Source organism: Pelobates fuscus, chromosome 12 (assembly GCF_036172605.1).
Source record: "Pelobates fuscus isolate aPelFus1 chromosome 12, aPelFus1.pri, whole genome shotgun sequence".
Taxonomy (NCBI): Eukaryota; Metazoa; Chordata; class Amphibia; order Anura; family Pelobatidae; genus Pelobates; species Pelobates fuscus.
In genome coordinates, this window is record NC_086328.1 from 109,186,372 (window position 1) to 109,199,201 (window position 12,830).

General features: G+C 38.6%; 1 protein-coding gene across 3 annotated transcripts in view; it reads left to right on the plus strand.

The window, feature by feature from the left end:
- Window positions 1-12,830, plus strand: part of NELL1 (neural EGFL like 1) — a 485,858-nt gene that overhangs the window by 196,668 nt on the left and 276,360 nt on the right. For all 3 annotated transcript variants that reach the window (XM_063437855.1, XM_063437857.1, XM_063437856.1), the window contains exons 6-8: window positions 6,237-6,309; window positions 6,500-6,582; window positions 11,410-11,544. In XM_063437855.1, coding sequence (XP_063293925.1) covers window positions 6,237-6,309; window positions 6,500-6,582; window positions 11,410-11,544 — 291 coding nt within the window. The remainder of the gene's footprint in view (window positions 1-6,236; window positions 6,310-6,499; window positions 6,583-11,409; window positions 11,545-12,830) is intronic.

Here is a 12,830-nt window from a genome sequence, read left to right on the forward strand (position 1 = left end):
TTTTAAATTTGACTTTGGAACCCAAATGACTTCTGAGTAAAATATTGTGTTACATTTTAAGCTAAGAACTGGCCATAAAGGAACACTTTGCTTTCATAAAGCACTTTAACTTGCTGAAATGAATAGTGTGCTTTCTTGTTTAATGTTACAAGAATTACAGATTTCAATAGATACTGACACTTCAATAAATTAACCTTGTTATACCCCCTCCCCCCAACTTTCAATCAACTGGTCTTGTTACTGCCTGGTTGTTTAGCTCAGTGGAGATAAACTCTGTAATGGAGCTCCAGTACTCTGACTGAGTACTTCTGCAAAGTCCTCTTCTAAGCTTCCGCCACAGTCTCCTAAGCTTGATTGGAGTGGTTGAGAACTTCTTCCACTCATTACCAGGTTGCAGCAGTCATCATCTCTGTCTTTGCCTCTTCAGCTCCTCTTCCAGGTAAGTATCCACACCTCTGCCTGCATTGTGACCAGCTACTGCCTTTACAAAGGCACTTGTGGTTCTCAGGCATTTCTCTTTTTTACTTGCCCTGTGCTACAGGGTCCAAGCAGACAGCCAACAGCTCAAAAGACTTGGTTACTGGAATCCATGAATTAATCAACCAGAAAAAAGTTCCAAAAAGGAACTAACACGCAAGTTTATTTTATTTTTTTTCAGGACTAGGCCATATGCACTTTACATTAAACTTACTGTAATAACCTCAATAAAAATATAAATTATCAAATCATATGGGGAAACATACAGTAGCTCATAATAAAACATCAACATATGTATAAACGGGTGTTGAAGACTATAACCAACAAGAAATGTCTCCCCTGCCTGCAGAATTCATAATATGCAAATCTACCTAAATATGCAAATTAACAAGCCTTGCTAGTCAAGTAATGCATATAGCATGTACAGGATCCATAGCCAAATCCACCTAGTTGGTTGAAAGCAACAGCAGGACAGGATAGTACACAAAACATGATATATATATATATATATATATATATATATATATATATAATTTTTTTTTTTTTTTGTCAATCTTTATTTTTGTTGTGCAGACATATGGCCAGTGCCACAACAGTAACAGCATGCATTTCAAAAAGAAACATAGTAAACATTAGTCTGGCATGGAAGGTACTTACACGGTTTTATGAAAAGGAATAAAAGAAAAATAACAAAAGTAAAGGAGAAAGCAAGCAACATAACCTGTCTAGACAGGCGTAAATGTCATATTTAAACAGCAGACAAGGAAATTACTGTTTAAATGTTGGCCATGGAACACATGTTAAGATAATTCACGATAGGAAACCACTGGATCCTTAAACACTATTGCATTACCACTTTCAACTAAATTAACATGATAAATCAAAATAAAAGGCGTAAGGCGAAAGATTGCACAAAGGCACTCAGACATATGCAAAATAAGGAACGTTGGCGTCCATCAGACTCATCATGGGTGGAACATTACGTATTGGGACCACTTGTGTGCGAAGGTCTCAGACACAAAACATTTAACACCAAACAACCACAATAGGCACAGGGTGATTTAAACATTGTAGTCATTCAGGGACTTGAGTTCCTGGTGATTGTGACTGTCACAAATGCAAGAGGCAGCAATTGCCCAGATCACCTGCCTTGCAAAGACTTATCATTGAGCTGCATTGGAAAGTCTGTGATTGGACAGCCACAGAAAGTCTAGGTGGGTTTAGAAGGGGAGGGCTTGCAAATGCTACAGACAAGAGATCTGCATCTTTTTCAAGTCTTTTTACATACTCCCCTAATTAAATAAAATGTATATTTAAATGTGTACATGTTTTCACTGGTTATAAATCTGCTAAATAGTGTTGTTTTTATTATGGGTATATCTACTAAATACTTTGTGTGTGTGTGTTTTTCTTTAATTTGGGCAGTAGAGTGTACCTCTAAATAGTGCAATCCACGGTTGTCCCTTGCATCTACTCCCACCTGTTGTCATGCATTAGTATGATCAAGAAACCTGTTTAAGCCAGGTTTCTGAGATTCGCTTCTGAAACAATGTGAATTATTTGTTGTGTATTTAAAATGCACATTTAAATATGCCAACCAGCGGCTACAAAAAACATCTTATGATCTAACACGGCTTGCTGAATACGGCCTTAAGGCAGCGGACGCGCGTTCTCTGGAAACTGCTGAATTGATTGGATTATTTTATGACTTTTTTTTTTTTCCTCTTCCCATCAATATTTGATACACAAACGAATGGAATACGGGCTTCTTTTAATTATTTTCTCATGTTTAAGGAAAGCAGTCCATGAATGATAAATGTGATTTCCATCCGTATAATGTGGGGATGTTTTATTTACAGAGATGTTTGACTTGCAATTTTAAAATTAGGTTTTTCATCTCATTACATGGCTGTGGTGTTTGCAAAGCACTTTACACTGATGCAGTAATACGGGGTTAATAAACACATCCGGAAAACGCTGTTAACCCCAGATTATTGAACGGAGAGCAATGGAGTGTTTGGGAAAACAGTGGATAATGAGTAAATAGTTGATCAACATGGAACATGTCTGCCTCTAAATTAAGATAAATATGTTTCTTTTCTCGTCACAATTTAAAGGTTCGAGCTCTTTACAAAACAGGAGCAGAATTTTGAGGGTCTTTTAACAATTTGTGCAAATGAGGGCTCACAAAATGTTGTCAGGCACTGAAATAATTGTCAGATTATGCTCTGCTGTTTAACCCCTTCACTACCAAAACTTAATATATAAATCTTTACTTACTTACATTGGCAGAGTTGTTCACTAAACTGTGAATTCAAAGTGAATTTCAAACGTAAGGTCACAGTAGCCAAACCTTTGTCTGTCATTTCTCTGTCAGGATCTCATTCCAGCCTGTTAATAAACATTTGCATAATTTGGCTTTTTTTGTTTGTCTGGAAAGCACAATTTTTTTACAGAAAACTTATGTTTTATTATTTAATTGTGTACTAGCTACGCACTATGACAGTGCCCCTCAACCCTCTCCTCAAGGCACACCTTAACCCCTTAAGGACAGATGACGGATATATTCCGTCATGATTCCCTTTTATTACAGAAGTTGTGTCATTAAGGGGTTAAAGTCCAGAATTTAAGGATTACCCGGGTGTGTCTAAGGTGGTCTAAGGTGTTTAACCCCTTAAGGACACAACTTCAGAAATAAAATGAAATCATGACGGAATATTTCGGTCATGTGTCCTTAAGGGGTAAACAAACTAAAAAAACACCTTTTAGTCTAAGGTGTTTCCACCCCCCTTTTCTAAACACCTTAGACACACCCGGGTAATCCTTAAATCCTGGACTGTTAGGTGTGCCTTGAGGAGAGGGTTGAGAAGCACTGCACTATGCTATGGAAATAAATCTTTATATCTTTTTTTATGAAAAATGATAAGTAATAAAGGGGTTCATAAGTTGATATATAAATAATAATAATTTAATAATTACACCAATCTCACTTAAAATGAATTTGAAATCAATGTTTTTTTTATTTTTTACTAGTTAGTTGGGAGTTGGCGAAACCAAAACGGACACTTTTTCAAGCTGTTGACTGCTACTTTGATTTTTTCCTGTCCTGACTCAAAATCCGTAAATGAAAGAATTAGAGGCGCTAGCAATGGTGATCCATAGAAAGCTAAATTGCAAAGAGATAAACACTTAATTCCTCCTAATGAAAAAACATACAGTGCATCAGTCTTCTTTTTATATCTTTAGAGTTTTCAATGTATCGCCTAATGTGATACCAACTTAAAATTAACTAGTTGAAGAACACAAGTACGTTTTAGTCTCTGCTGATTGAAGCGGCTTCTGCTTTCATTAAACTTACAGTTAAAAAGAAAAAAGTAATAATACATTAATTAATAACTGTCTTTTATTTTCTCCTTTTGTTTGTAGTAATGTTACATTGTGCCCCGTACTTCCTAAATCCTTAGAGGGGCAAATTATTATAACAGGGATAGGTGCTGAGGTCGTTATAGGCGGTGGGGTTAGAGACTAATGGAATATTTTTGTGATTTTGTGGCTTCTTGGTCACTATTTATAAAATTGAAAGTTTTTCATTTATACAAAATGCTCTGCTAATTTATAAAAACTGAAAATAAAATGAATGAAAATATAGTATAAAACAAAGTATTGCAAAGTGATGTTGCGCGTTGCTGGTCGGCCATAAAGTGATAGCCCTTGAAAGCAAAAAAATAGTTTCAAGATATATAAAAATAAAAGCTGTTTGTTTACCGCACTTTCTACATTACTTTTATGTAGCTCAAATGGTACAAATCCAAAATCTATATGCACCAATAGGAGTTAAGCGGTGGGCTAACCTAGAGTATAATCTCTTCGGTAGAGACTTCCCACCCCTGTAACCATGGCTCATTTTTATACCTCTTACTATACCAGCACTGACGACCTCGATCCAGATTTGGAATAAGGTGGTGTATAAATATCCTATTATAAATAACCCCTCCCCGTTGACACCTGTATTGAGGAACGGACAGTTTGCCCCATGGATGACAACACACAGCTAGTCACATTCCAAAGACAAGGACCTTATAAGATTCTTTCAGTTCTTCCAGAACCAGAATGTGTCAGCTTGGGAGAGCGATATGCAACCTTTAGATTGGGAGAGTATATAGGAAGTCACAGTTTTGGTCACCATATGTGTAAACCACAAAGAACAAGTGTATAAAACTATGCTATGCTGGTATATTACTCCAATCAGAATAAAACAGATGGTTTGTTTAGACTCAGATCTTTGCTGGAACGCTTGTGGAAATAGAGGCACTTACCATCATCTTTGGTGGAAATGCACATCAATATCCCAACTTTGGCTTAGCATATCTCAGTTTACCTCCAAAATCTTACAAATAGACTTATCCACTGATCCCTGTTTTTGGCTACTGTCCAAACCCCATAGTGATCTAACTAGATTCCAGAATAAACTTGTAGCCAAGATAACGTTACCTACTATAAGGGTTATTGCACAACATTGGGGAAGTACTAATATTCCTAAATTTGCACAAATAAAAGGTGCGAGATGCAGTGGAGATGGATAAATTGTCAGCCATGGTCCACGATACTATAAAGCACTTCCACAAAATATGGGACCCTTGGCTCATGGAGTTTCCAAATCACTTCTAACTTAACACAAGGTCTGTCAGGCATGCAGGCACCCCTTTGCAGGGTGAATCTTCCTTCGGGTTCCTTATTCAGCAAATCCTCTTTCCCCTCCACACCCCTCTTTCTCTTTCATCAATTCCCTTCTTCCGGCAAGAGGAATGGCGAAACATTACAGGAAGGAGACGCTTCACCAGGGGAGATTTGGTTGTATTTTTCTTTTCCCTTTATTCTGTCCTTCATCTTTCCCCATCCTCCCACCCACCTCTCCCCCCTTTCCTTTCCTTTTGTAAATAATCCTCAAACATGTCCTTTCCCCTACCCATATTTAATCGACACAGTGTGGGCTCTCTATGAAAATCAACTATGCAATTGCCACGTTACAATTCTAGGTCGCACATAAATTTATGTAGGCAACAATTACAAGTTGTATTGCTGATAACTTAATTATGAGATGCGTATTGGAAATCCACATGCATTAACACAAGTTGACTTCTGGTAAGCATAAATGCACTGTGATCCTGTTTACACTCTTGTGTCTGTTTTTTCTTTTTGTACTTTATAAGGTTTTTAACTTTGTTTCTAATGTTTGTTTTTCTCCGACACTTTATAAATACCTCACAATGTGCCTATCCATTGCTAAAAGCTTATTTTGACTACTTGTGAACATATGGCAAATCAATATATTCTTTTACAATACAATTTGAATTGAAGACTTAAAAAAATAAAAATAAAAGCTGTTGGAGAAAATTGGAGAATACTGCCAAGGAGTAAGCTCAAATAAGGTGAAGGAGCTATACAGATGCCATTCGTTTATTCTAGTTTGTGGTTTTTTCCTGTTCTTCCTCGCACCATGATTTCAATGTATCCTGATTTGGTGATATTTCACACGGTTCAGAATATATATTTATTCTTCTATTGCTCCTTGTAGCTCTTCCACCTGCTTTTTGTAAAAACAAGTTCTTCAGCTTATCGCCAGCTGTGCCCTCAGCACAAATTGGTCTAAATCTGACCAACTGCATATTGTAGCTTGTTTTTGTTATGGTTACATATTATTCTCGATTTTTTTATATCTAAATGCTGACTGTAACTTTTTTCGTTTCATTTCTGCCCAGGGAGTTATTCAAGATGTGAAGATCATTTTTATGCCCAATGGATACCTAATGCAATGCCCAAATCTAAATCGCAGTAAGACATTTTATATATATATGAAAATAATTATTATGTTGTGTTTGTATATTGTGCTTGTTTTGGGGTTAATGTAGTCATACACACTATCATTTGCCATTATGGGACTGGGGGGGGGGGGGGGGGTGTCCACCTGGGGATTAATACCTTGCTTTATACTAATTATTATTCTCTCTGTTCTGTTGTGGAGCTTGTCCAACCTGCAGCGATTTCTTGAGTCTGGTACAAGGGATCATGGATCTTCAGGAGCTACTTGCAAAGATGACAGCCAAGGTAAGTACATTCACGTGTATTTTACTTTGCAATATTTACCCTAATGGTTATTTTGAAATGCTGTTTCTGTTGGGTCTGCTAATATGTCAGGCACTGTATGGTGGGCCAAGTAGTTGTTTTTTTGGTCGATGTCTGTTAGATTCAGGTAGTATCTATGAGATTTGTCAGGTAGATTTTCTATGGATCCTGTCTGGTGCATCTAGAGACCTTTATGGGGTTTTGTCTGGTTAGCCTATTTGTTTGCCATGCCTCTTTTGGTCAATGCAGTAGATTTTATGGACTTTGTACTGTGACTCTATGAGTTTTATCCAGCCATATCCTGTTTGCTTTGTAGTTTTGTTGGGTGTTACCAGGTGAAACCGGTTACCTGTTGAGCTGGGGATGTTGCCATACTAAGCTTGGTTCCTTTGACGATGAAGTCTGTGTCTAGTGACCCAATCATTTTGTTAAGAGTATATTTGGCAGGTATATTTGGCAGGTTTTTGCAGTAATTACAGACTGGTTTTAGAGTTCCATACAGACAATGTACAGGCTGTTTTTACAGGTCCATACATGCAATTTACAGACTGGTGTTACAGTTCCATATCGACAATGTACAGGCTGGTATTACAGGTCCATATAGACAAGGCACAGGCTGGTGTTACAGGTCTATACAGACAATGTATAGGCTGGTGTTACAGGTCCATACAGACAAGGCACAGGGTGGTGTTACAGGTCTAAACAGACAATGTACAGGCTGGTGTTACAGGTCTATACAGACAATGTATAGGCTGGTGTTACAGGTCCATACAGACAAGGCACAGGCTGATGTTACAGTTCCATACAGACAATACACAGGCTGGTGTTATAGGTCCACACAGACAATGCACAGGCTGGTGTTACAGTTCCATATAGACAATGTACAGACTTGTGTTACAGGTCCATACAGACAAGGCACAGGCTGGTGTTACAGTTCCATATCGACATTGCACAGACTGGTGTTACAAGTCCATACACAAAATGCACAGGGTGGTGTTACGGGTCAATACAGACAGGATAGAGACTGGTGTTACAGGTCAATAAAGATATGTACAGACTGATGTTACAGGTCCATACAGACAATGTAGAGGCTGGTGTTACAGGTCCATACAGACAATGTAAAGACTGATGTTACAGGTCCATACAGACAATGTAGAGGCTGGTGTTACATGTCCATACAGGCAATGTACAGACTGATGTTACAGGTCCATACAGACAATGTACAGACTGATGTTACAGGTCCATACAGACAATGTAGAGGCTGGTGTTACATGTCCATACAGGCAATGTACAGACTGATGTTACAGGTCCATACAGACAATGTACAGACTGATGTTACAGGTCCATACAGACAATGTACAGACTGATGTTACAGGTCCATACAGACAATGTACAGACTGATGTTACAGGTCCATACAGACAATGTAGAGGCTGGTGTTACAGGTCCATACAGACAATGTAGAGACTGGTGTTACAGGTCCATAGAGACAATGTACAGACTGATGTTACAGGTCCATACAGACAATGTAGAGGCTGGTGTTACATGTCCATACAGGCAATGTACAGACTGATGTTACAGGTCCATACAGACAATGTACAGACTGATGTTACAGGTCCATACAGACAATGTACAGACTGATGTTACAGGTCCATACAGACAATGTACAGACTGATGTTACAGGTCCATACAGACAATGTAGAGGCTGGTGTTACAGGTCCATACAGACAATGTACAGACTGGTGTTACAGGTCCATAGAGACAATGTACAGACTGATGTTACAGGTCGATACAGACAATGTACAGACTGATGTTACAGGTCGATACAGACAATGTAGAGGCTGTTGTTACAGGTCCATACAGACAATGTACAGACTGATGTTCCAGGTCCATACAGACAATGTACAGACTGATGTTACAGGTCCATACAGACAATGTAGAGGCTGATGTTACAGGTCCATACAGACAATGTAGAGGCTGTTGTTACAGGTCCATACAGACAATGTACAGACTGATGTTCCAGGTCCATACAGACAATGTACAGACTGATGTTACAGGTCCATACAGACAATGTAGAGGCTGATGTTACAGGTCTATACAGACAATGTAGAGGCTGATGTTACAGGTCCATACAGACAATGTAGAGGCTGATGTTACAGGTCCATACAGACAATGTAGAGGCTGGTGTTACAGGTACATACAGACAATGTAGAGGCTGATGTTACAGGTCCATACAGACAATGTAGAGGCTGATGTTACAGGTCCATACAGACAATGTACAGACTGATGTCACAGGTCCATACAGACAATGTACAGACTTATGTTACAGGTCCATACAGACAATGTACAGACTGATGTTACAGGTCCATACAGACAATGTAGAGGCTGGTTTTACAGGTCCATACAGACAATGTAGAGGCTGGTGTTACAGGTCCATACAGACAATGTAGAGGCTTGTGTTACAGGTCCATACAGACAATGTAGAGGCTGATTTTACAGGTACATACAGACAATGTACAGACTGATGTTACAGGTCCATACAGACAATGTAGAGGCTGATGTTACAGGTCCATACAGACAATGTAGAGGCTGATGTTACAGGTCCATACAGACAATGTACAGACTGATGTTACAGGTCCATACAGACAATGTAGAGGCTGGTGTTACAGGTCCATACAGACAATGTAGAGGCTGGTGTTACAGGTCAATATAGACAATGTAGAGGCTGATGTTACAGGTCCATACAGACAATGTACAGACTGATGTTACAGGTCCATACAGACAATGTAGAGGCTGGTGTTATATGTCCATATAGACAATGTAGAGGCTGATGTTACAGGTCCACACAGACAATGCACAGGCTGGTGTTACAGGTCCATAAAGGCAGAATACAGACTTGTATTACCTTTGCTTTCAGAAAGAACACAGACTGATATTTATAGTTTGCATTTTGTTGTTCTCATAATAAAAAACATTTGACTAAAAAGCAATTCAATTAATTATTCATGATTAAATGATTTGTTTACATCATTATTTAAATACGTGTTTATTTTGTATGAAGCTGTGGGATCGGTTCTGCGGTTAAATAAACCCTCCGATAAACAGGAATTTACTGCTAACCTTCCTGTCATCGCTGAAGGTCATTGAACTCCCAGGGATGATCTGAGATTGCATCCAAATATTGACCCAGTGTTGAATAGAATTCACCAAACACTAACTCCCTAAAATAATGTTTGCTTTTCTGCAGCCAAATAAATCAATAAATTTGCATTCAGCGCAGGTCTCCACGTCTCATTTAACTGCACACACTTTCCTCTGCTCTGTTCGCTGCCAGCATTGAGGTCTGTTGTTTGAGCAGACAATTTCTGTTCTGTATAATGAAGACCAAGGTCTGCAGGAGGTCGGATGGAATTCAGAACAAGAGAAGGTGGTTTGAATGATCTCACTGTGTGTGTGAATTGGACTAGAAGTGTGGAAGTATGACATTGTGTAACCTAGCAAAGATCTGTGACAGTTACTTGTGAATGTAGAAACTATGGCGCAGTAGTGAAGTTGCCAACCATGTTATGTTATAACACAATAAGAGGTGATATATATTCATGAGAAGGCTGACAACTTTTGCCCTCTGGGGCATGTACAAATACAGAGCCTTTTATGATGCAGGAACTCAGAGTTCTCGGTGTGGATGATGCTACACATGCAGCGCATGCAATAAATGGGCTTAAGAGATGGAGGTGACAAGAAGCACCCCTGCAACCTCCATCAGTAGAACCTGCGCAGATAGAGGGAACATTAAAAAAAATCAACTAGCTGTGACCTATTGCCTTCAATGATGAGCAGAGTGCGTCCTCGTGGCCACAGGGACAACTGCGCCACAGCTCCCTTTGCCAATACTCAACTGCATATACCAGGAGTAGGCAATCTTCGCTACTCCAGATGTTGTGGACTACATCTCCCATAATGTTCTAATAGCCATAATGCTGCCGAAGCATTAAGGGGAATGTAGTCCACAATATCTGGAGTGCAGAAGGTTGTTTACACCATACATACTGTGCATTCCAGCTCTAATAATGTGATGGAAGAGAGCAAGTTTTTTTATGCAGGTTAATAAAGATGTGTCTAGGTTCAACCCGGATGATGGCATTTTTAAGAATTCACTGCCCCATTCTCACTAGATGAATACGCCTAGGCCTAGCGTACAGCAAGTATTTAACCCAATCTAACATAGTACATTTGGAAACAAACCCATTCAGTGCCTTGGTTGGAGCTGCTCAGAGCTCATATTTCAATTGGAACACTGGAACAAACATAAATCTATATTAATTAAAGGAAAAGACCAGTCTCAGAGGAACAGCTACGGTCAAGGAATTTACTGTGACAAAGCAATGGAATCTTAGTGTGGAACAATTTGTTTATTCGCGTGATGTTGTGTCTGTGGGTTTCCAGAAAGTGTGTTTTGCTCTTTGAAAACTTTTATACAGTATCTGTTTCTGTTATTCTTATTTAGCCTTAACTCTAATTATCCTTCCTAATGTTACACACATAATCAGTGTAGGCAGCCATCAGCCTTCTCTGATTATTGAGACAAAATATCCTAGCTAAACGGCTGTTCACATCACTTAAAGTTGTTAATAGAATACTCTCTAAGATCCGATAACCGCAAACCTTTCCTAACACAGCGAAAACGCCACAGACACAGGATAGATTGTTTGTAAAACCTGTTATCTCATATTATCATTTCTTCCCTAGATGCACCAGTCAGGCTGCTTGTTGTGGATTATACATATTACATTTTTATCTTTCGTTTGTAGCTAAATTATGCAGAAACAAGACTGAGCCAACTGGAAAGTTGCCACTGTGAGAAGACGTGCCAGGTCCATGGAGTGATATTCAGGGACAAAGAGTCCTGGGTGGATGATGACTTTTGCCGGAATTGCACCTGCAAGGTGAGATTAGCTTAGAGGGTTTCCGCAGGGGAGGGCCTAATTACTGGGTTCCTCTGGGGCTGAATCTGAAATACTTTATCATTCTAACAGTGTGAGCAGTTTTAATGAAAATTGCCGTCTTGTGTATGTTATTTCTCTGAATATAACTCACAGAATAATACTTTGTTTGGTGTTTGCTCTAAATATATATCCTTGGGGAATGCAGGTTTCCGAGCAAATCAGCTTTTAGACTGGTACCCTACTGACTTACTGCCGTATCATTAAATCCAATCACTGAATGTGTCTGATTGCAGCTACTGTTCACAAACAAGTAATTCAGTAATTCACTAGATTATTGAGAAATAGAAATCAATGCTGTATGAAGTGATTAGTTTCGAGAAAGCAGTATACAAGAAATTGTATTTCTCACATGTATTAGAAAAACTGTATGCTGCAATCTCTAATCTACTTAGTGTGCTTCATTGTATGATTCAGAGAAATACATCCTGATAATAGACACAGCACACAGGATAAATACTAACTATGAATATAAATTTAAAGAAGGGCGGTCTAATGGTGTATTTATGGTAGCATTTTTATTTGTGCATAGATGCACCAAGCATACACTATTTCGACCTGGAGAGGCACGTGTAATAAAAAAACATCCCTTTGCCAACAATGTTACAAAGTCATGTGATCGTGTCATGTGACATTCAGTCACCTGACATTGCTTAGCAACATTAATGAATTATTGCAAAGGGAAAATTGGATTAAAACAGATGGAAAAATTAAAATAAGAATAACCCAAGTAAACTGGTAAATGAGTCTTGAGAGTGGAAACGTGAGATATTGTATTTTAGGATCACAGCAGGTACTATAACAATCACTATAACAGTCACTTTAACAATGTTGTTGACTGAATGTCACATGACACTGTATCACATGACTGTGTGATGGGCATGTGGGTCTCTATACTATGCATTTGATAGTGGACATATGTTTTATTTATACATGACTAAGGCCTCCAGGTCGAAACACTGTAGGTCTGGCACCTGTCTGTACATATAACAATCTTTTTTTCTGCATATCAAGTGTGCCACTGCCCATCTTTAAATTTACTGACATTAAAGGAATTAGCAGTTTCTTTTTGGAAACTTGTGGACCACAGGAGGCTACTTATGTTCAAATATATGCCAAGTGTGGCCTTCAAATTCAATAACTATGATCTTGCTACAACTTATAACTGCCATCTCTTTATACTGGCCATTGTAAAATATAATAACATTAAATCACTTTCCTGCAGAGCT